Genomic DNA, 25,249 nt, shown 5'->3' with positions numbered 1-25,249 from the left:
TAGGCCTTGCCCAACATTGCCCTGTTGTGGCCCTGGCTTTACCTGTATAGCCTGCACATGCGTAGTATGTACGCAGAAGCTGGACTTGGGCAGATCCCGCCCTTTAAACCCATCGACCTCCCTCCAGGCCCCAATCACCTGCACAGCCTCCAGCTTGGAGGAAGCCCACCTTCTGAAAACTGCTCTCAGCAGAAAGCTGCAAATGGGCAACAGCTCCCATGTGAACTTGCAGCCAATGGATTCCTAGGCTTCTCTAGGCACCAGGACTCCCAAATGTGCCTAAATTGAGGCTTCCAGCATGGCCCCTCCCTGGCAAAACAGATGGAAAACCCCCACAATGGCTAGGTAGGCCTTGCATATTAGGCTGTTGACTTATACTCCTAACAACCCCGTCCTGTGACCTGGCCTCACTCGGCATTGCCTTGTTCCAGACCTCTAGGTGATCCTGACCTGTGCAGTGGGTACATGCAGTCTGCACCTTGTCAGGGGGACCAGGGCTTGTCAGGGGACACCCCAGGCCTGCGAAATTCTGGTCAGAACCCAGTCACCTGAATTGTCTCAGTGTGTAGGGAAACTGGTGCATGAAAATGTTTGTCAGGAGGCAGCTTTAAAATTGGTGACCAGCTGCCTAATGAGGATCCTGGGTTTCCTCCAGCAATCAAGCATCCCAGAGGTCTCTTATCCAAGAATGCAATGGACAGCCTTGCCCACCCCCAGTGACCAGGCGGTCCAGATTCCTCCAGCCCTGCCCATGCTGTGTATTGGTTTGACAGGATTTCAAGTCCACTTGTTTATCATAAACTGTTTTCAGAGGTAAAGTTGTTTGGGTATAACAATGAAAAAAGTTGTGTCAGGACAGCATCATCTCTTCTGTTCTTGCCCATTAGAACTTGGCAGCTCAGCTGCTGAGGGGTCTGGCTGGTGGCTTATCAGTAAAACATACGACGTAACTGGCAAGGAGATATTAGAATACAAATACTGACAGCTTTGGCGGCTCCTGGACAATGCCCCTTGTGAGCAATCATGAAGTTTGCTTATTTAAAATAGCTCTCAAAGACCCTAGGACAATTAGCTCCTACCCCAGGAAAGTCAACTCTCTTACAAGCAGGGGCATGGTCATGTAGTGTCCCAGTGAAGGTCATCTTGCCAAATAACACCTATGCCCTTGTTGCTCAGCAACAAGCTATAGCCGCACAGGACTTTTTTGCACTGGCTGCTGGATGTCAGCTCTCACTTGGCTAAGCCTCTCTTGATTTCATCGCCTATAAAATGTTAAAAAGAGAAATTCAGGGCACTTGGGTGCTACGGTCGGTTAAGTGTCTCTTAGTTTCAGCTCAGGTTGTGCTTTCAGGGTTGTAAGATTGAGCTCCACATGGAGCTCTGTGCTCAGCATGGAGTCTGCCTGGGAGTCTCTCTCTCCTTCTCCCTCTGCCCCTCCAGCTTGTGCTCTCTTTCTTTCTCTCTCTCTCAGAGTAAATCTCTGTCTCTCTTTTTTGAAAGAAAATCCAAAATGGAGCCTTTTGCTCTGACACATAACCCTGAATCAAGAGTTGCACATTCTTCTGACTGAGCCAGCCAGGCACCCAGCAAGGTGACCTTTTAAAAGTCAATCTGAAATTTCCCCATCAGCTTCAGTGTGATTATCTACTTGATAAAAAAAACCCTGTTGGTCCCTCCCTCTCTTAAAAGCATCTGCCCTGGCCTGAAACAATCCTTTTTTTTTCTTTTGCTAATACCTTGACCTCACCCTCCTTCCTATAAAAACATTCCATTTTATACAACTCTCACAGCATCTTTCTACTTGCTATATGTGATGCTGCTGGATTCATACATTGCTTAGTAAGGTCCGTTAGATATTCTAATTTACACAGTTAAATTTTGTTTTTTAAAGAAAAGTATGCCTCAACTAAATTTGGACTTTATTCCTTTCATCTCCTTTTGCTTGGAACAATAGTGTGACTCATCTATCATTGGTTTGGACTATGGTGTTTCTTTATCGGCTTAAACACATTATCCTGTATGCAATTGACTTGTAAAATTCCACAGTGAACCAATGCTGAGTAAATTTTTGGCAAAAACAAACTCAGTATCTGAGCTTTAATTCATCTCATCAAACAAAACAAAGGGTATAGTCTGCAACCTGAACCAAAGTAATAATAATTAACATTGGTCATTGTTATGAAATATGTCAAATTCCATGTAAATTAGAAACAGGTGATAAATTGTAATAAATTTATAATTAACCAAAATCTGATAAAGCCCATTAATGGCTTGACAAATTTTAATATACTATTTATTAGCTATGGCATCCTACTGAAATTATAACCAGACTTTGAATAGATAAAATTGAAAAGAGGGCACCTGGGTGGCTCAGTTGGTTAAGCATCTGCCTTTGGCTCAGGTCATGATCCCAGAATCCCGGGATGGAGTCTCACATCAGGCTCCCTGCTCTGAAAGGGGAGACTGATTCTCCCTCTCTCTCTGCCTGCCACTACCCCCTGCTTGTGCTGTCAAATGAAATCTTAAAAAGATAAAATTGATAGAGCTACTATAATTAGGATGCTAATGTTGGCTACAATAATTATCTTATTCTGTTTTACCATACTATAAATGATTTGGAATCCTATTAGGCATCACTATGATAAAACATATATTGTTTTATATATCACAAAACAGTTGTGAAAGGCAGCAAAACAATAGCAAATATACACCTCACTTACTAACCTTGCCAAAATTACTCAAGGGGTGGTTTAGGGGTAGAATGGATTATGTATTAACATCTGAGGATCCATAGAGACTTACTGAAGACTTTGGGAAAACCTTAAAATTAAGGAAACTCCAGATATTAGCCTGATCATCCAACCCAGTTATATCCTATATTAAAAAGAGCAACTAAGGAAGATAATCCAGTGCTCTTATTAGAAGCATTAGGTAACACAGATGCCAGCAGGCAGAAAGGAAAAGTGCTAGCGCAAAAAGTTATCTCCAGGGTAGGAAGAAACCCAGAGCCTTTTGATTCTAACTGCACCAGTCTACATCCTGAGGATAATAACTATTTCCACCCTTTTGACCTTGGTAATAATGAAGGATAATTGGAAGAAAGGCAATTCCTGTTCCCTCCTTGTTCTAAGAGGAAACTACTCGGAAAAGGAAAAAGACCCCATCCTGTTCTCTAGGCTTTACTCAGTGCTCTAACTTTAAGTCTTCCTACTGGAAGGACTTACCACTTGTGACAGAAAGGAAAAGCATGGCCTTGGGCGTCCTAACTCAGGCCTAGGGACCAGCTCAACAGCCAGTGTGATAGTTGAACAAAGAGCTTGATCTAGTGATCTGTGGCTGGCTGGAATGACTTAGGGCCACCCTCTTGATCCCCAAGGCTACGAAACACTGCTCTGGAAGGAGCCTCCACCCTGTCCCTTGTGAACAAGTGCCTGATAGAGGAGTGCATGGACAGAAAGAGTATTAATCAGATTAAAACAGCCCATAAGAGCCCATAAAAACCCTTAGATTTTAATGCCAAATTGGGAACCCTCTTTGGTCTTGTCTCTCTTCAGGAGCTTGGTACTATCTCTCAATAAACTTTGCTTTGCTGCCCACGACTCTCCTCTGGTCTACCTCCTCATTCTTCGAAGCAACATGATCAAGAACCATGGGCATGAAAAGAAAAGAAATCCTGAAACAGTAACTTTAACTAGAAGCTAAAAGCCCATGATAATAGGCAAAAACTACAACACATGATTAACAGAGAATCAATAAGAGTCACTGAAAAGAACACTAATACTAGACAAGAAATGAGAAAAATTAGAACGGAATTCCAACAAATTGATGTGGACATAGAAGGTCCAAAGGAGGACAAAACCTGATCCCCTCATAATAGAGATCATGTACTTCAAACCCATTACCACTGATGCTAAAATGAATCAATACCTGAGAGCATATGGGGAAAATAATATTAACTTAGAATGATCTTTGTTTGGGTAGCAACAAACGGGATTAAAATGACCAATACCTAATATATTATCCCTTAAAACATCTCCATGGAAAACAGCAGTGGAAACTACTAATGTACTTCATTATTATATTTCATTATTATGAAATTAGGGCTATTAACTCTGATTTATGAAAGAGGACAGACATCCTTACTGATACATGTAGAAGCAACAGAACAAATTAAAAGGCCAGCTTAAGAGCTGTACCCTACAAGATGGAACAGCATTACTTACAGTATTTGCATGAGTCAGAAAAACAGAACTGATTGACTTGATAAGAACAGTCAAGGAATTAAGATAAAGGCTATAGCTTTAAATTTCGTGTATATAAACAAAACAGGGTTACAGTTAATGAAAATAAACCAAATCAAAACAGACCACCTAGACGTAAGTCTATAAGGCCTTTTTGGCTCCCTAAATCATTTAGGTCACCACCCTCGAAAACAAATGATAAAAGTAGAAGCTTAAATGAGAACCCAAGAAAGTATGTACAGTGGCAGAGAAATGGAAACAGTCAAGCTTTTATGGTAGATAGATCTATAGAAAATAAATGGACATATACCCACTACCCCATTTACTATAAATACCAACTGCTTTATAAAATCTAATCCCATTAATAGACAAGCCACTGATAGTCAAAGGAAAGCAAAACTCATGAACCCACCCATAGGGACTCTGTGGTCACTGTCTCTTGGCCCAAGGCAAAGATAATTGTCCATATATTACACAGGACATATCAATAGAAACCTGTTTTGCAAGCATAAATACTACATATACCACTGTGTTGGTCCATTCTTGGAATGGAAGTAATAGGACATAAAATTTGAGGGAAACATTCAGGAACTTCTAAAGGAACAAATTATTGTGCCTCCTGTTTCACATTATAATAATCCAATCAAGCCTATTAAAAAGCTGGATGAGTGTTATATATTTACAGTAGATTATAGGAATTTAAACTAACACCCTCCCTAAATTGGGGGGGGGGCAGACATAGGCACTATCATAAGAAGTATCACCACTGGATCTGGAAATAATTACCTGGGGATAGATTTATCTGAATATCTTTGCTATTTCAGTTGAAAAGGAGAGCCAACCCATGACTGCCTTCACGTGATACCAAGTTTACTAGGTTACCAACAAGATACTTTAACCACCCAGTAATAACTTGCAATCTTCTAACACAAGACATCTAGGTCTTTTGGGAAACCACACCACACACACAAACCAGTATTTCTTATATTGATGAAATCTTTGTTTAAGAAGATAACTTGGAACAATAGACTAGGGTTATAATATAATTAATAGAATAACTTACACTCAGAGAATGGACAATTGACTCAAATAATGTCCATACTACAGTAAAATTTCTAGGTATAATTTGGTCCTCTGAAGGCAGAAAAATAACTGACCCAGTTATAAAGAAGATAGCATACAAACTTCTACCACAAAAGCAGCAGGTCACAAACTGATAGGACTGTTTCAATATTGGAAAGAGCACATACCACATGAGTATATATTAAAACACATTTATAAAATAACTAGGAAAAGTAGGGAATTCAGATGCTCAAAAGGCAGCCTTATTTTAGAAATGTTGTCAGAACCTTTAATACATTGGTACCAGTTGGCGAGAAATGGTATAAATGAAAGTACCTATGTTCATAGAGGATTGCAAATGGTGTCTGTGGATAAAAACACTGCAGGATACTAAATTTTACCTGACAGCATTTTGGGCTAAGTGCCCATGGCCCAAGAACAGATACCAATCATTTGAAAGTCTCACCTGGGTACTTGATAAGGCCCTACAAAATAGAGAGCCACTAACAGAAATAAGCCAATAAGCCACTAACAGAAATAAGCCAATTAAACTCCAACAGCCTATTCTGGAGGAAGTAAAGCAGATCCCTAACAGAGGGGAACTACATCTGACCATAAAGGTCTAACACGGAAATTGTAAACTTCTGAGTGGGATAAATAGTTGGATTGTTGACCCCCTATATTAACTGAGGAAATCCCGGCAATGCCAGTAGTGGAGAAGTTTGAATTACCAAGGGGCGAACCTATTCAAGTTCAAGCAGTTGGGCAATAGGAACCAACCTGGTCCGTGGCACTCAACAATACATGCTTCCATGATGCCATGGGGAGAACACTAGCAGGCTGTGGTCTTGAGGACATTATAATGGTAGTGTTACCTAACACAATCAGGCTCAGGAGGATCAGTACAATATGCTGAACTAATAGCCATAAAATGGGAGATTGAACAATCTGTTAAGGAAAATCAGAATGAGGTATATATTTTCTCAGACTAATGGGCAGTAGCTAGTTGAATAACAATTTTGGTCAGAAAATGGTGGGAAAGAACTGGAAAATAGGAAATATATAGAGTAAGGACATAATGGCAGAAAATAGTATTGTATGACATCTCCCTATTCCTGCAGGAAAGATGATTTGAAAAAAATCCAGCATTAGAGCATTAAAAATCTGGATGGTATGGTATCCCATCCATCATAAAATCAGATCAGGTCTCCCACTTCACAGGAAAGTGAATATAAGAATGGGCTAAGGACAAGGCATAATGTGGAGCTTTCACTTACTCTATAGCTCTACCACCTCTGAATCAGTTGAAAGGTTTCATGGCTTGCTGAAGCAAAAGCTTGGGTTGCTTACTAACAATCAGGATATGAAAGCTTGGACTAAAACAATCTGGGAGATGACAAGATTTCTAAGCCATAATTATAGAAAGGATATAAGAACTCTCAACTAGTGAATAGTGCAGCCATCCATAGAGATAAGAATTAGCACTAACAACACCCCAGAATCTAAATCAACAAGCAAAGTATTAATAAAAAGAATTATGATATATATAGTACTGGGGAAATTATAGCACCTGCCACTAATAAAACCTATAGGATGACCAGAGGAAAGGGCATATTACATCAAATTAAATAATATGATGCCTCTATAATAATTTCTGGATGGAAGAACACCATCATGTATCAACACTACATGCCTAATATATTTAGCCTAGCATGATGTACGGTGATTATGCCTGGGGAAATATTAGCAATAATGGCCATAATAACTGTAGATTTCCCTGAGTGGCAAGAACAAGAATGAATTAAAAGTTTATAGGACACCTATCTTATTTTGCAGGCATGAATCCACTATACATCTTTAACTCTATTACTATTACCAAGTGGGTTAGTGCAGCCTGCTGCCTGCTGGCCATATTTTACATACTATTTTGCCTATTGCTCACTCCTGGATACCATGCTCACTGTAGCTATGGATACTCTTCTGTATCCAGGATTCCAAGACATGGCTGAGTGACATGCTTTATCATGTCTCCTTCTGGATCTATGAAATAAGTAGACAACCCACAAGAATGGTGGAGGTGGTGGTTGTGGTGGTTGTGAGCTGGAATGAACATTTATTCAACATATGCTAGAAGTCCAATATTTTATTAGGCTGTTACATATTTTCTACATTGACACAATCATCCTGAAAGACAGTTTTATTTCTCCACTTTACAGGTGGCGACATGAGGTACAGAGAATATAAATGATCTGTCCCGGATCACATGGCTAGTAAGACCCAGAAATGAAATCCTATTCAGCTCAGAAGCCTATGGTCTTTTATCTGTATACATTTCCCCCTCTCACTAGAGCTGATTAGCAGTAATTTTCTGGCTAAGGATTATTTTTGCACAATGCTTTCCAGCCAACTGAATACTTCCATTCTTTCATTGAATCATTCTTGTCAACATAATGCCAAGCTAGTTTCCTCCTTTAGTTCTTATACAATTTTATTGATTTCAATTAACTGACCCCACTTAGCATATAAAGGTATTTGTTAGAAGATTTGAGTTAATTATATAAAGGGGTGTGTGGCATCACCACTCTGTCCACTTGAAGATGGAGGCTGTACCCAGGTTCTGAAGTCACTGACATATGGAATTACTGTTTCACAGTATTACATGTCACTGCTGCACTAGACTGGAAGCCAAGACCTCCTCTATGTATGTACACTTTCATTCCAATATGGCTGATTCAGGCAGCCCTTGTAGGCAGGCCAGTGGCCTTAAAAGCAGCTTATTTTCCACTCTAGAATTACAGATCAGGTCTTCTTGGCTGACTGGCATTTCTCCCAGGCCATTTTAGAACAACATGAAAGACTTGTGAGTGGGAAATATATAGAGTACCCCTACCCCCGAAAAAGATTGGTGTTATATACTGGTGGGTCTTTTATGCCAATATACATGGCAGCAAAGAGCCTCCAGAGGGCAGAGCTTATTTGCCATTGTCCTTGAACTGTGTCTTCAATTTACTTCTCCACTTCGGTGGCCCAAGGTAAGGAATAAATCATGGTCCTAAATAGTGAAGTTCTACTAGCCCCAAGGTATGAATAGCAACCATCCTGCCCTTTCCCAAGTTAGGTGATGTAATGCCCATTCAACGGATACAACACAGATTCAGATATGTTCAATGATTTGCCCAATGCCACACAGCCAGTGCCAAGGTAGATCAAGGCCAAGTTCCTTCCAGACTTCAGGTCAGATTCTTGTATGTTTTTGGATGGGAAGTGAATTAAAAGCAAAATGAGACTTGGATATTGGGTATTGAGCTTTCAGATACAAATTAATTTTTAAAAGAGTAATAAAATTTATTATAAGAAGATTAATAGTTGTATCTTGTGATAAGTCTGATATTATTATAATTCATTATTTGATAAGTAATACCGCAAAAACATCAGAAATAAAAAAACACCCACATTCTCATTATGATAAACTATTCTAATATTCCATATTCCACCTTAGACTTTATTTACATGCATAGGAGAGTTTTGCATAATTGACATTCTATTGTATTGCTCCACTGTGATGCTGCTTAAATTAAGAAACAATATACTACAAGCACATTATACTGATTTATAGTAATTATTTAAAATGACTAAAAAATAAAAATAAAATGACTAAATATTCTATCAATTATGTTATCAAAGATTGTTTAAACATCTCTTTTTGTCTTATTTTTATTTGCTTCCACTTATTAATATGAATAACATTCCAAGGAACTACTCTAAGCACATAACTTCATCCTTTGCAAATAAAAAATTATAGTTGTTGCTTGAAATATGTGAAATATGTGTCTAAGTGTGTGAGTGTATGTTTAGTTTTACTTCATGAAGGAAAGTTAATTTTAGAAAAGAAAAAATAGATACTACCTTGTAATCCCAACACTTGGAATAATTGCTGTTAAAACTCTGTTATTATAAAGATGCATATTCCTTATATAGTTATCAAGTAATATTTGGGACTCATATTTATGTGTATTATTAATAATAGCTTGAGTCATAGCATAGTATGGATGCTTTTGCATCCACTTCCATTCAAGAATATTTTCTCATTTTATTATATAGTTCTTTGTAGCCTGTACCATGATTTAATTGCATCCCTTTATTAGACACTTAGTGGGTTTTTTAATACTTTATATTTAACAACACTACAATTATTTTGAAATTAGTCTTTATAAACATCTACAATTAGTTCCTTAGAGTTAAATTTCTAGAATTGGAATAGCTGATTTAAGGGTTTTCATATTTTTGTTTTATATTACCATATTGCTTTCCAGAAGAGCTGTATCATGTAAACTTCTTTCTCTATATGAGGGTGTCTTTTTCCCCTCATGCTGGCAAGAGGCAGTTTATTAAAAAAAAAAAAAAGAAGAAGAAGAAGAATAAGAAGAAGGAAAAAAAACCTCAAAAGAGCTCTGTCAATTCTGTAGGTAAAAAACAGACTCTCCTGTATAATTTTGGATTTCTGTGACTACTTTTGAAGCCAAAAATTTGTATTTTGGGTCATAAAACACACTTACACAAATTTAAAAGAATAGAAATCATACAATGTCTACTTTCAGACCACAATGCATTGAAACTGAAATAAGTAACAGAAAGGTAGCGGGAACATCCCAAAATACCTGGGAGATTAAACAACATACTTCTAACAATACACAGGTCAAAGAAGAAATATCAAAAAATACTTTAAAATATTTTTAACTAAATAAAAATGAAAATGCAACTTACCAAAATCTGTGAGATACTGGAAAAGCACCATTTAGAGGGAAATTTATACCATTGAATGCATGTTAAAAAATAAGAAAGATCTAAAATTAACAATCTAAGTTTCCACATTAAGAAACTAGAAAAAGAAAAGCAAATTGAATCCAACGTAGGCATGAAGAAAAGAAATAATAATCAGAGCAGAAATCAATGAAATCAAAAACAGAAGATTAATAGAGAAAATCAATGAAATCAAAAGCTGGTCCTTTGAAAAGTTCAATAATATCAATAAACCTCTAGCCAAGCTACTAAGAAAAACAGAGAGAGGATAAAAATTACTAATATCATAAATGAAATAGAGGACATCATTACAGATCCCATGTACTTTAAATGGATAATAAAGGAATACTAGGAGAAGCTCTATGTCACAAAATTGATAACCTAGAGGAAATAAACCAATTCCTTGAAATACACAATTTGCTGATACTCACCAAAAAGAAAACAGAAAATCTACTAAAGAAATTGGATCAATAATTAGTAAACTTCCATAAGAAAAATCACCAGGCCCAGATGGGTTCATTGGTAAATGCTACCAAACTTATTAAGAAAGAATTTATACCAATTCTCTATAGTCTCTTTCAGAGAATAGAAACAGAGAGAATACTAACTCATTCTATGAGATCAGCATTACCCTAATACTAAAATCAGACAAAAGTATTACAAGAAAAAAAACACATAATCAACTAGATGCAAAAATCCTCAACAAAGTAATAGAAAATCTACTCCAATAATGTATAAAAAGTATTATATAACACAACCAAGTTGTATTTGGTGTGCAAGGCTGGCTTAATATCCAGAAATCAATTAATGTAATCAATTACATCAACTGGCTTTTAAAAAAGAAAAAAAATACGTGATTATATCAATAGATGCAGAAAAAGTATTTGCAAAGCTCAAAACCCATTCATGATAATAATCCTCAGTAAACTAGGAATAGAGAACTTTTTCAACTTCATAAAGAATATCCATCCACAAAAAACTATCGTTTAATATCTTACTTAGTAGTGAGAAGCTTAAGCTTTCTCACTAGGATTAGAAACAAAACAAGGACCTCTTACTGGTCCTTTTCAACATCATACTACTTAAGTTCTAGCTAACACAATAAAAGAAGGACAGGAAATTAAAAGTATACAGTTTGGGAAGGAAGAAATAAAACTGTTTCGCTTGTAGATGACATAATTATCTATGTAGAAGATCTAAAAGGATCAACAAAAAAATCTACTGGAATTAATAAGAGGTTATAGCAAAATTGCAGGGTGCTAAGAATATACAAGCACCATTCATTTTCCTATATACCAGCAATGAACAAGTAGAATTTGAAATTAAAAGCACAATACCATTTACATTAGCATCCTCCAAAATGAAATTCTTAGATGTAAATCTAACAAAATATGTGCAAGATCTATCTTAGGAAAACTACAAAAATCTATTGAATTAAGTCAAAGAAAAAAGTAAACGGAGAGATATACTATGTTTGTGGATAGGAAGACTTAATATTATCAAGATGTTAATTCTCAACTTGATCTATATGTTAAATGTAAACTCAGTAGAAATTCCAGCAAGTTATTTTGTGGATATCAACAAATTTATTCTAAAGTTTATACAGAAAGCAAAAGATCCAGAGTTGACAACATAATATTTAAGGAGAACAAAGTCAGAGGACTGACACTACCTGACTTCAAAGCTTACAATACAGCAACACTAATCAAGACAATGTGGTATTGGCAAAAGAACAGATAAATAGATTAGCAGAACAAACAAATTTATCAAAATAGATCAACAGACAAATAGATCAATATCAGCCTGGAGAGCCCAGAAATAGACTCACCTAAGGGACAAAGGAGCAAAGGCAATACAATAAGGTAAAGGTAGTCTTTTCAACAAGTGGTGCTGCAACAACTGCAATTCACATGCAAAAAAATTAATGTAAATACAGACCTTACACCCTTCACAAAAATAAACTCAAAATAGACTATAGACCCAAATTTAAAGTTAAAAAATGATACAACTCCTAGGAGAAAAACACAGGGGGAAAACCTAGATGACCTTGGGTTTGGCGATGATTTTTTTTTTAAGATTTTATTTCTTTATTCATGATAGACATAGAGAGAGAGAGAGAGAGAGGCAGAGACACAGGCGGAGGGAGAAGCAGGCTCCATGCCGGGAGTCCAACGTGGGACTCGATCCCGGGACTCCAGGTGGCAATGATTTTTTAGATACAAAACTAAAGACATCAACCACGAAAGAAAAATGGATAAGCTGGTCCTCATTCAAATTAAACACTTCTGCTCTGTAAAAAAATATGTCATGAGAATAAGAAGAGGGATCCCTGGGTGGCGCAGCGGTTTGGCGCCTGCCTTTGGCCCAGGGCGCGATCCTGGAGACCCAGGATCGAATCCCACGTCAGGCTCCCGGTGCATGGAGCCTGCTTCTCCCTCTGCCTATGTCTCTGCCTCTCTCTCTCTCTCCCTGTGTGACTATCATAAATATATAAAAATTAAAAAAAAAAGAAAAAAAAAGAGAATAAGAAGAGAAGCCACAGACCAGGAAAAAATATTTGGAAAAGACATACCTGATAAAGGATGATATCTAAAATTTTTCAAAGAACTCTTAATTCAACAATAAGAAAGTAACTAAAAAATGGTTAAAAACTTTAATGAGCACCTCATCAAAGAAGATATCCTATATTATATATCATCAGAGAAATACAAATTAAAACAAGAACAAGATAGCACCATGCACCACCTACTAGAATGGCCAAAATCTAGATCACTGACAACATTAAATGCTGGTAAGGATGTGGAGCAACTGGAATTCTCATTCATGATCAATGGGAAGGCAAACTGGTTCAGCCATTTTGGATGACAATTTGGTCGTTTCTTATAAAACTAAACAAATTCTTACCATATGATCCAACAGTCATGCTCCTTGGTATTTGCCCAAAGGAACTGAAAACTTATGGCTATCCAAAAACCTGCACATGGATATTTACATCAGCTTTATTCATAATTTACTAAAACTTGGAAACAACCAAACTGTCCTTCAATATATGAATGGATGAACAAACTGGGACATCCAGACAATTAACTATTATTCAATGCTAGTATGAAATGATCTATCAAATCATGAAAAGACATGGAGGATCCCTAAATGCATATTACTAAGTGTTAGAAGCCAATATGAAAAGGCTACATACTATGTGATTTCAATTATATAACATTCTGGAAAAGGCAAAACTATAGAGACAATAAACAAGATCTGGGGTTGCCAGGGGCTGTCAGGGGAGAAAAGATAAATAGGCAGAGCACAGAAGCTTTTTAGGGCAGTGGGAATATTCTGTATGATACTGTAATGATGGCATGTCATTATTCATTTGTCCAAACCTTTTACATGTACAACACCAAGAGTGAACTCTAACGTAAACTATGGACATTGGGTAATTATGATGCATTAATGTAGGTTCATCAGTTGTAAAAAATGTACCACTCTGGTGGTGGGGGTGTTGATATGGGGAAGTTATGCATGAGTGTAGGGTAGGGGAATATGGGAAATCTTTGTACCTTTCCCTCAATTTTGCTGTGAACTTAAAACTGCTCTAAAATTAAAGTCTTAATTAAGAAAATAATTTGAAATAAAGATGGATTTTTATTCCACTATTACCGAATTCAGCTGGTACAGAAAGCAAGACATACACCTATAATGCTGATTTTTTGTTTTAAGATTATAGAAGCTTCAGTGTTATGTTAAATGGAAAGATGCTTCATGTTCATAGATTGGATGACTTAATATTAGATGGCAGTGTTCTCCAAGTTGAACTACAGATCAACAAAAAAAAACATTCTAAAATTAGTTTGTGTTGATGACTGTATAACCCTGTAAATATATTTTTAAAAATGTAGAATTCTACAAATATCATGCAGCTATTTCCTTTGATATACCCAAGAACTGGATCTAGCCCAGAGAAGCCTGACTAGACTGATCAAGAAGACAAAGCCCTCTGTACTCATTCTCATTTCCTATTTCTCTACTTTAGCAGTAAAGTGTATCTGGCACCTGTCCATAGCTCTCAACCTTGGCTCTATGTTAGAATCACTTGGGCCCCATCCCAGACCAGTTAAGTCAGAAACTTTTGTGGGGCCCAGGTTCAATCTTTTAAAAAATCTCCCAGGACTTCAGGTTTCTGATCCAGCATGTAAGGAGTTTAGAAACTCCTTTACCCTATTCTATCAATAAGTAAAATACTGAAGAAACTAAAAAATCAACAAGCCTTCTTAGATCTACCAAAGGAACAATATTACAAGGCAAACTGCTGCTCCTCAAACTAGAGAGACAGACAGATGAGTACAGAGAATCTCAATTTACCAGAGCAGAAACCCACCTCAGTGAGAACCAAAAATGGGGGAAGAAATCTAAGCTGTAACTGATAAATTGCTGGAGTGCGGTATGGACAAGTCTGAGAGATTAAAACAAAAACAAAAACAGGAAGCTTCAATCACAGGGGCAGGGCTCACATTTTTGTGCATTTTATCTCCAGGAGCTGTAGCAGGTTCTCACTGTAAAGATCAGAGAAAAAGCTCGGGCTTCCAGGAGAGGGAGGCAAAAAGTGACCATTTTGAAACACACCAGAGCATTCCAAGAAAGGCATACCCACAAGAGAAACTATTTCATCAGACCTAATATACTAGGGTTTTAGCAGAGTCTAACCAACTCAGGTGAAGGGAAAATAGCCAACTCCAGGTACTCTAGCTTCCTATGTGGGAGAAGGCAAACACACAAATCCAGGCCCCTCTGGCCATCCTGGGCCATTTAAATGGGTAAAGGGGAAAAAAAGGGAAAAACTGCAAAGCACATGCAAAATTGACAGCCCAGCACAGACTCACTAAAAGCCTAGCATTTAATCATAAGACCATGCAAGCAGACCTTGGAAATATTGCAGATTCAATGCCAGACCACAATAAAGTGAATAAAGTGAGTCAAGTGAAGTTTTTTGGTTCCCAGTGCATATAAAATTTATCTTTGCACTATACTATAGTCTATTAAGTATGCAATGACATTGTGTCTAAAAAAATGTCCATATCTTAATAAAAAATACAGTATTGCTAAGAATGCTAACTGTGACCTATGCCTTTAGAGGTCCATAATCTTGCTGGTAGAAGGTCTTGCCACCATGTTGATGCTGCTATCAGGCTGGTGCCTGGTAAAGGCTGGAGTGGCTAGTGGCAATTTCTTAAAATAAGACAATAGTGACGTTTGTCCCATTGGTTGAATCTTTCACAATTTCTCTGTAGCATGCAATACTGTTTGATAGCATTTTACCCACAGGAGAACTTTCAAAATTGGAGTTGATCCTCTTAAAACCTGCCATTGCTTCTTCAGTTTACACAATATTCTAAATCCTTGGTTGGCATTTGAATAATCTTCACAGCATCTTCACTAGGAGTACACTCCATCTCAAGAAACCACTTTCTTGCTCATCCATAAGAAGCAGCTCCTCATCCATTCAAGTTTTACCATGAGATTAAAGCAATTCAGTCACATCTTTGGGCTCCAGTCCAAGTCTAGTTCTTTGGCTCTTTCTACTACATCGGCAGTGATTTCCTCTACTGAAGTCTTGAACCCCTAAAGTCATCCATGAGGATTGAAATCAACTTCTTCCAAATTCCTATTAATGTTGATATTTGGACCTCTTTCCATGAATCACAAATGTTAATGTTCATTCGTGAATACTCTGCTGAAGGTTTTTAATTTACTTTGCCCAGATCTAACAGAGGAATCACTATCTATAGTAGCTATAGCTGTAAGAAATGTATTTCTTAAATAGTAAGACTTGAAAGTCAAAATTTCTCCTTAATCTATGTACTGTAGAATGGACATTGTGTTAGCAGGCATGAAGACAATATTAATGTCATTGCACATCTCCATCAGGATTCACAGGTGGCCAAATATTTTGTCAATGAGCAGTAATCTTTTAAAAGAGATCTATTTTTTTTTCTGAGGAGTAGGTCTCAGTGGGCTTAAAATACTCAGTAAACTATGTCATAAAAAGATGTACTATCATCCAGGCTTTGTTGTTCTATTTATGGAGCATAGGCAGAGTAGATTTAGCATAATTCTTGAAGGCCCTAGGATTTTTGGACTGGAAATGAATATTGACCTCAACTTAAATTCACCAGGTGCATTAACTCCTAACAAATAAGGTTTGAAGTTTTTTTTTTGTTTGTTTGTTTTTTAAGGTTTGAAGTTTTGAAGTCAGGTTTTGCCTTCTCTCTGGCTATGAAAGTCATAGATGGAATCATTCAATATAAGACTGTTTTATTTACAATAAAAGTCTGTTGTTTAATGTGACTACCCTCATTGATTTTCATGGCTAGATTTTTTGGATAACTTCCTGTAGCTTCTACATCAGCACTTGCTGCTTCACCTTGAACTTTTATATTATGGAGATGGCTTCCTTCCTAAACCTCATGAACCAAACTCTGCTAGCTTCAAATTTTCTTCTGCAGCTTCTGCATCCTTCTCGAGCCTTCATAAAATTGAAGACAGTCAAGTCAGGGCCTTGCTCTGAATTAGGCTTTGGCTTAAGGGAATGTTGTGACTGGTTTGATATTTTATCCAGAGCACTGAAATTTTCCCCATATCAGCAATAAGGCCATTTTGCTTTCTTATAATTTGTGTGTTCACTGGCATAGCCCTTTAACTTCCTTCAAGAACTTTTCTTTTGTGTTCACAACGTGGCTAACTCTTTGCCACTAGAGGCCTAGTTTTCAGACTGTTTCAGCTTTTGACATGCCTTCTTCACTAAGCTTAATCATTTCTAGCTTTTGATTTACAGTGAGAAACATGACTCTTCCTCTCACTTGAATATTTAGAGGCCATTGTAGGGTTATTAATTGGCCTAATTTCAATATTGTTGTGTCTCAGGGAACAGGGAGACCTGAGGGGAGAGAGACAGGGGAACAGCCAGTTGGTAGAGCAGTCAAAATACACGATACTGGGACACCTGGGTGGCTCAGCAGTTGAGCGTCTGTCTCCGGCCCCTGGCGTTATCCTGGAATCCGGGAAACAAGTCCCACATCAGGCTCCCTGCATGGAGCCTGCTTCTCTCTCTGCCTATGTCCCTGCTTCTCTCTGTGTGTCTCTCATGAATAAATAAATAAATAATTTAAAAAATACATGATACTTATGATTAAATTTGCTGTCATATATGGGCACAGTTTATGACACCCCAAAGCAATTAAAATAACATCAAAGATCACTTGATCACAGAGCACTATAACAAATATAATAGTAATGAAAGAGTCTGAAATACTGCAAGAATTTCAGGAATTCCAAAATAAGATAGACCAGAAAATGAGCAAATGCTGTTAGAAAAATTATGATAATACATTTGCTCAACACAAGGTTTCTACAAACCTCAATTTGTAAAAAATGCAATGTCTGCAAAGTGCATAATGTGAAGTGCGAAAATACAAGGTATGTCTGTAGGATATTCTTTTCTCTTTCACACCATACTACTACCTTATAAAAGGCCTGTTTATCACAGTTTCTTTTACTAAGTACGTTATGTCTGGCCTTCTACAAAAAATTACAAGGCATTTTAGTATGGTAAAAAGCATCAGAAACAGACCCAGATATGGCAAGGATGTTGGAATCATCAGACCACAAATTTAAAACCACTATGCTTTATATGCTAAGGGATCTAATGCAAAAAGTAGCCAACATGCAAGAACAGGTGGGTAATCTAAGCAAAGAGATGAAAATTCTAAGAAAAAATAAAAAAAAATGAATGCTAGAGATAAAAAGACTGTAATGGAAATGAAGAATATCTTTGATGGGCACATTAGTAGACTGGACATGGCTGAAAAAAAATCTGAGCTCAAGACTGTCCATTACAATCTCCAAAACTGAAAGGTAAAAAGAGAAAAAAACTGGGAAAAGGGGAAGAGAGCATCCAATCACTGTAGGATAATTACAAAAAGTGTAACATTCATGTAATGGAATAACCAGAAAAAGAGGAAAGGAAAAAGAATATTTAAAGCAATAATGATTGAGAATTTCCCCAAATTAACATTAGACACCAAGCTACAGATCCAGGAAGTTTAAAGAACACCAAGAAGATCAGCAAGAGAAAAACCAAGAACCATATGATCCTCTCATTGGATGCAGAGAAAGCATTTGACAAAATACAGCATCCATTCCTGATCAAAACTCTTCAGAGTGTAGGCATAGAGGGAACATTCCTCGACATCTTAAAAGCCATCTATGAAAAGCCCACAGCAAATATCATTCTCAATGGGGAAGCACTGGGAGCCTTTCCCCTAAGATCAGGAACAAGACAGGGATGTCCACTCTCACCACTGCTGTTCAACATAGTACTGGAAGTCCTAGCCTCAGCAATCAGACAACAAAAAGACATTAAAGGCATTCAAATTGGCAAAGAAGAAGTCAAACTCTCCCTCTTCACCGATGACATGATACTCTACATAGAAAACCCAAAAGTCTCCACCCCAAGATTGCTAGAATTCATACAGCAATTCGGTAGCCTGGCAGGATACAAGATCAATGCCCAGAAGTCAGTGGCATTTCTATACACTAACAATGAGACTGAAGAAAGAGAAATTAAGGAGTCAATCCCATTTACAATTGCACCCAAAAGCATAAGATACCTAGGAATAAACCTAACCAAAGATGTAAAGGATCTATACCCTCAAAACTATAGAACACTTCTGAAAGAAATTGAGGAAGACACAAAGAGATGGAAAAATATTCCATGCTCATGGATTGGCAGAATTAATATTGTGAAAATGTCAATGTTACCCAGGGCAATATACACGTTTAATGCAATCCCTATCAAAATACCATGGACTTTCTTCAGAGAGTTAGAACAAATTATTTTAAGATTTGTGTGGAATCAGAAAAGACCCCGAATAGCCAGGGGAATTTTAAAAAAGAAAACCATATCTGGGGGCATCACAATGCCAGATTCCAGGTTGTACTACAAAGCTGTGGTCATCAAGACAGTGTGGTACTGGCACAAAAACAGACACATAGATCAATGGAACAGAATAGAAAACCCAGAAGTGGACCCTCAACTTTATGGTCAACTAATATTCGATAAAGGAGGAAAGACTATCCATTGGAAGAAAGACAGTCTCTTCAATAAATGGTGCTGGGAAAATTGGACATCCACATGCAGAAGAATGAAACTAGACCACTCTCTTTCACCATACACAAAGATAAACTCAAAATGGATGAAAGATCTAAATGTGAGACAAGATTCCATCAAAATACTAGAGAAGAACACAGGCAACACCCTTTTCGAACTCGGCCATAGTAACTTCTTGCAAGATACATCCACGAAGGCAAAAGAAACAAAAGCAAAAATGAACTATTGGGACTCCATCAAGATAAGAAGCTTTTGCACAGCAAAGGATACAGTCAACAAAACTCAAAGACAACCTACAGAATGGGAGAAGATATTTGCAAATGACATATCAGATAAAGGGCTAGTTTCCAAGATCTATAAAGAACTTATTAAACTCAACACCAAAGAAACAAACAATCCAATCATGAAATGGGCAAAAGACATGAACAGAAATCTCACAGAGGAAGACATAGACATGGCCAACATGCATATGAGAAAATGCTCTGCATCACTTGCCATCAGGGAAATACAAATCAAAACCACAATGAGATACCACCTCACACCAGTGAGAATGGGGCAAATTAACAAGGCAGGAAACAACAAATGTTGGAGAGGATGTGGAGAAAAGGGAACCCTCATACACTGTTGGTGGGAATGTGAACTGGTGCAGCCACTCTGGAAAACTGTGTGGAGGTTCCTCAAAGAGTTAAAAATAGACCTGACCTACGACCCAGCAATTGCACTGCTGGGGATTTACCCCAAAGATACAGATGCAATGAAACGCCGGGACACCTGCACCCCGATGTTTATAGCAGCAATGGCCACGATAGCCAAACTGTGGAAGGAGCCTCGGTGTCCAACGAAAGATGAATGGATAAAGAAGATGTGGTTTATGTATACAATGGAATATTACTCAGCTATTAGAAATGACAAATACCCACCATTTGCTTCAACGTGGATGGAACTGGAGGGTATTATGCTGAGTGAAGTAAGTCAGTTGGAGAAGGACAAACATTTTATGTTCTCATTCATTTGGGGAATATAAATAATAGTGAAAGGGAATATAAGGGAAGGGGGAAGAAATGTGTGGGAAATATCAGAAAGGGAGACAGAACGTAAAGACTGCTAACTCTGGGAAACGAACTAGGGGTGGTAGAAGGGGAGGAGGGCGGGGGGTGGGAGTGAATGGGTGACGGGCACTGGGGGTTATTCTGTATGTTAGTAAATTGAACACCAATAAAAAATAAATTAAAAAAAAAAAGAACACCAAGAAGAATAAGCACCAGAAAAACTATACTTAAGTACATTATATCCAAGTTACAGAATATCAAAGATACAGAAAAAAATCTTGAAAGAAGTCAGAGGAATAAAATGCTTTATCTATAGAGGAGGAAAGATAAGAGTTACATCTTACCTCTCAGTAACCATCCAAGCAAAAGGCAAAAAGAGACTTCTCTACAGACCTCCATTAGCTCACCTGTGAAATGTCTTGTGATTCATATCCTGTCACATAATAAATGCTCAATGAAGGGTCTTGAATGTTTTAAAGTATCTGTTAGGGGCTCAGTAGAAAATCTTTTTATCTCCTATTAATAGTAGATTCATGGAACATAAAGAAATCCTCCAAATGACTCTGTGGAAATTGCACATTAGAAATTAATGAGTTTGTGGACGTCCTAGGTACTCAAAGCTCATGAGTCATGTGTTTTGTTGGAAGAAAAGCATTCAGAATTTTTTTAGAATTTAATTCTTCAACTATGTCACTTCTGGTCAATCATTTCCTTCATGTTCCAGGAAATTTAGGGAAAAGGTGGAAAGAGGGGGAGCAACTAATGTCCTCACTGCCAGCTCTGTGCCTGGCCCCATGCAGCCAGTACATTTGGCCCACAGTGTTCCAAGTTGGTCTCCAAACAACCCTAGGAGGTAGACATTAACATCTTTATTTTACACATAAAGTTTTTGGGTCTAAACAAGTTTAAGTAATTTGCTAATGATCACTAAGGAGTGGGGATGGGATTTAAAACCTGCCTCATGGAAAAACAGGAGCTCATAGGGAAGGCAGGAGACCTTCTGGCCTGGGCTCTTGGTCAAGGGAGGGCCCATGTGTCAGAGCTTCTGGATGAGACTGGCTGGTCTATGGTCTTAATCCAGAATGGGAAGTAATATTTCCATTATTTCTTGACTTGAAAATGATCTTAAGAACCTCTGGAGAGCAACATATTGTTTTCCTGTGCCCTTTCCTTTAAGAAGAGGATGGGAGGCCCATCAATTGTGAATACGGACATCTTTTATTCTATTTAATGATTTGTAGCTCTGGTTGAAATTAGGAGTGAGGACTGGCACCTCGAGGTGCTGCACACAAGTGGCCCCTTCCTCTGCAGCAACTCTTGGATCGGTTGGAGGCTTTCAAAATGAAGGACAGATATCTTTTCATACTTCTGTAAAAAGAGGGAAGATTTTATGTCATTTCCTGACACACAGAACTGGAAGGCTTCTGAAGGTGGAAGGTGGATCTCTCTATCTCTCTTGCTGTTTTCTCTTGCCTCTTTCCATCACTATTTAATCTGAATGGCTTATATGAACTTTCTTTTTTTTTTTAGATTTATTTTTATTTTTATTTATTCATGACAGACACACACACACACACAGAGGCAGAGACACAGGCAGAGGGAGAAGCAGGCTCCATGCAGGGAACCCAACATGGGACTCGATCCTGGGTCTCCGGGATCACACCCTGGGCTGAAGGCGGTGCTAAACCGCTGAGCCACCAGGGCTGCCCTTATATGAACTTTCTAAAAAAAAAAAAAAAAATAGAGTGTTCTTAAAGCATCAGGAGTTATTGGAATATAAAAAATTCATAAGGAAAACTTGTTATTTCTTCTTTAATGTGCTAGTCATAATTAGATTTGATTACTAATTTGATTTTTCTGGTAAACATCACGGTCTACTCCAATTGTAAAGTCAGCATAATTAACTGTAAGGTTAGGGCAGGCATAAACTGCACATTCTGATTTGTCCCCTACATTCCCAAACCTAGCACAGTTCATTTACTAATGCATTCAACATGTTTTTATGGGGCAACTATTATCCGCATGTCACTGTGCTAGGTATTGGGAGCATAAAGAAAAGCAGGATGTGGTCTCTGTCCTACAAAGATTTATAGTCTAGTAGGTAAAGGGTATATACGTGTATATATATATATATATATATATATATATATATATATATATATACATACATATACATATGGATCTCTAAAGGGGAAAAAGTGTCGTAGAAACAGAGAGGAAATTGTGGGAAGAGAGAGGAGACAATCAGGAGGTGTCATTGTTGTGATATCTCTTATCACCAGGTGGAGGAAAAGGGAAAGGCATTTTACACAGCCTTGTTGCTGGGGAATGGAATGCATGAGGAAGAGAGGCAACAGATGAATCTGGAAATCCAGATTGGGGTCACATTGTCAGTGGTCTTGTATAATATGTCCCTAAGGAGTCGAGGCTTTTTTCGACGTGGATGGAACTGGAGGGTATTATGCTGAGTGAAATAAGTCAATCGGTAAAGGATAAACATTATATGGTCTCATTCATTTGGGGAATATAAAAATTAGTGAAAGGGAATAAAGGGAAAGGAGAGAAAATGAGTGAAAATATCAGTGAGGGTGACAAAACATGAGAGACACTTAACTCTGGGAAATGAACAAGGGGTAGTGGAAGGGGAGGTGGGCTGGGGGTTGGGGTGACTGGGTGATGGGCACTGAGGCGGCACTTGGGATAGCACTGGATGTATGCTAAGTGTTGGCAAATCATACTCCAATAAAAAAAATTTAAAAAAAGGGAGTTGAGGCTTTTTCTCTCAGGGAAAGAAAGTTGACAGTCAGCAAGGAAACAAAATCTCAGTGCTACAACTATAGGGACAGAATTATGTCAACCACCTGAATGAGCAAGGGAATGGATCTACCCCTAGAGCCTCCAGAAAGGAATGCACTTCTGCACACCTGACATGAACCTGATGAGTCCCAAGTCAGACTTCTGACCTACAGCGCTGTAAGCGAGTAATTTTGTGTTGTTTTAAGCCAAAAAGTATCTGGTAATTTGTTATGTTATCAATAGAACACAAGTACAGAGACTAGAGGAGGCCAGCTTCTTTCCCTGGCCTTTTCCTTTGATGCCAGTGACTCTCATGGGTCTATTGTTTGAACTTCTCTTCCTCCCTTTTAACATTTTCTTAGATCCAGGACCCAAATATAATTACAAGGGGAAAGAAAAAGTTTAAAGCAAAGATTGCAATTTGTTGGGCTGTGGGCCAATGTTGCCTACTGCCAAGTTTTGTTTGACTTGCATAGTATTATAAAAACTTTAAATTTCCTGTTCTTTTTCTCCTTTTCTTCTCTCTCTTCCTCTCCCCCACTTTTCTTCCTTTCTTTCTTTCCAGCTGAGTGTTACTCTCCCCTTTAAGAGGTGTTCACCAGTTCATCACAGTTTCTACCTTGTTATCTCTCATGGGTTGCTTACTCATTTATATTATCTGCTTGCATGGTAACTGATTGCCTTTGTGATGCTAGCCTAAATCTAGAGTAAGAAGATACTAGATCTTAGCTTAGCCCATTAGGGGAGGAAATTCTCACTCCTTTCTTCTGGGCCTTCCTTAGGCTGAATGCTTGCTTCCCTGGACCCTCTCCCAGTGGCCTGAGGCTCTCTGTACCTCATCTACATTGAGAACTTTTCTAGTCACATCTGCCTATAGTCTTCCTGGCCTGTCACAATCAAAGCTCCATCCAGATGATCTCACAGTCCCATGTATTTGTGAGCCCTGTCCTGACATCACATTTTTTAGTCTTGATAAAATTTAGGAAATAAAGGGCATCAACATAGCAGGAAACTGCCTGGAAATTTGAGAGACTTCAACAAGCTTTCTAGTCTTTCCTTCTTCTGAAATTCACAGAGTTGAGCCAGTCAGTCTTTTCTCCATTATCTTAAGTGGAGGACATTTAACATTTGGTCATTTATTTTACTCCTGATTTTCTTCAAAGAAAAGAAAATGGGCCTAGTGACTCTATAACTATGACAATAATTTAGGTCTTTAGGTCAAAAGTTTTCCAAAAAGTCTCTTTATCTATTAATTGGCAGACAAACAGAACTCCAGGGAAGAACTATTACTTTTGTGTGTGAAAAGTTGTATAGAAGGTGACCATGGAATGAGAACTAGCCAAAGATTAAGAAGTGATGTGTTCTAGTTCAGATTCTCCCTTCTGAAGATGATCTCGGGAAAGCCACTTACCTTCTCTGTGTGTCAGTTTCTTTATCTATTTAAAAATAATTAATTTTTAACATGGTTACTTGCAGAGTTGTGAGGATTTCCTAAGATAATGGATGTGAGTTATTGTCCAAATGGGAGATCCTAGCATTAAGATCCCATCTGTTCACTGTTGATAAAAATAGTAACTTGTTTACTAGAATGTTTAATGCCATCTACACACATTTGTCATGAGATTCTTTGACAACCATAAGTCAGAGATTTGCTCAAGGCCATGCAGCACCAGAGTGAATTAAGAAGTCTGGTCTCTTGACTGCAAGAGATAGATGATTTGTTACATGTCCATTGTGGAAAGACCATCTCTGACAGAACCTCCAGGATGAAGGGGCGCAGAGGTACTTCTGTTCATGCTCTCTGCTCACATGTTACCCACCGCAGTCCCAACCTACCATGTCTGGGCTGTCACTCCATTGATCATTCCAGGGCAGATGACACAGGGCATTTCATTTCTGACCAGAAATGTTTCTGTCAGTGTTAGGAGGCTTCTAAGAGATGACATGCCTCTGTTAGGAGCCTGACTTGATTACTTTTTCACCTTTTTGGTGCCAAGTAATTTTGGTCTGTAGGAAGAGAGAAGAGTGGCTAATTATCAGAATGGCAATGAGGTAACTGGCATATTCTACTGGTTTGTTACTGTCATTCCCTTTAGGAATGGCAGTAGTCCAAACCAAAACCCTTTGACTTCAGG

General features: G+C 37.9%; 1 protein-coding gene across 21 annotated transcripts in view; it reads right to left on the bottom strand.

Moving 5' to 3' along the window:
• RGSL1 (regulator of G protein signaling like 1) overlaps positions 1 to 25,249 on the bottom strand; it is a 245,677-nt gene that overhangs the window by 86,844 nt on the left and 133,584 nt on the right. For 15 of the 21 annotated variants that reach the window (XM_038542213.1, XM_038542212.1, XM_038542222.1 and 12 more), the window contains 2 exons: positions 24,951 to 25,121; positions 21,518 to 21,686 (listed from right to left, as the gene is read on the bottom strand). In XM_038542213.1, coding sequence (XP_038398141.1) covers positions 25,085 to 25,121 — 37 coding nt within the window. In that variant the 3' untranslated portion in view covers positions 21,518 to 21,686; positions 24,951 to 25,084. Of the gene's footprint in view, positions 1 to 15,081; positions 17,038 to 21,517; positions 21,687 to 24,950; positions 25,122 to 25,249 lie in introns of those variants that run through there. The other 6 variants (XM_038542217.1, XM_038542216.1, XM_038542214.1 and 3 more) reach the window with 2 other exon arrangements.

Source organism: Canis lupus, chromosome 7, assembly GCF_011100685.1.
Source record: "Canis lupus familiaris isolate Mischka breed German Shepherd chromosome 7, alternate assembly UU_Cfam_GSD_1.0, whole genome shotgun sequence".
Taxonomy (NCBI): domain Eukaryota; kingdom Metazoa; phylum Chordata; class Mammalia; order Carnivora; family Canidae; genus Canis; species Canis lupus.
This window is presented reverse-complemented; position numbering and strand designations above follow the sequence as displayed.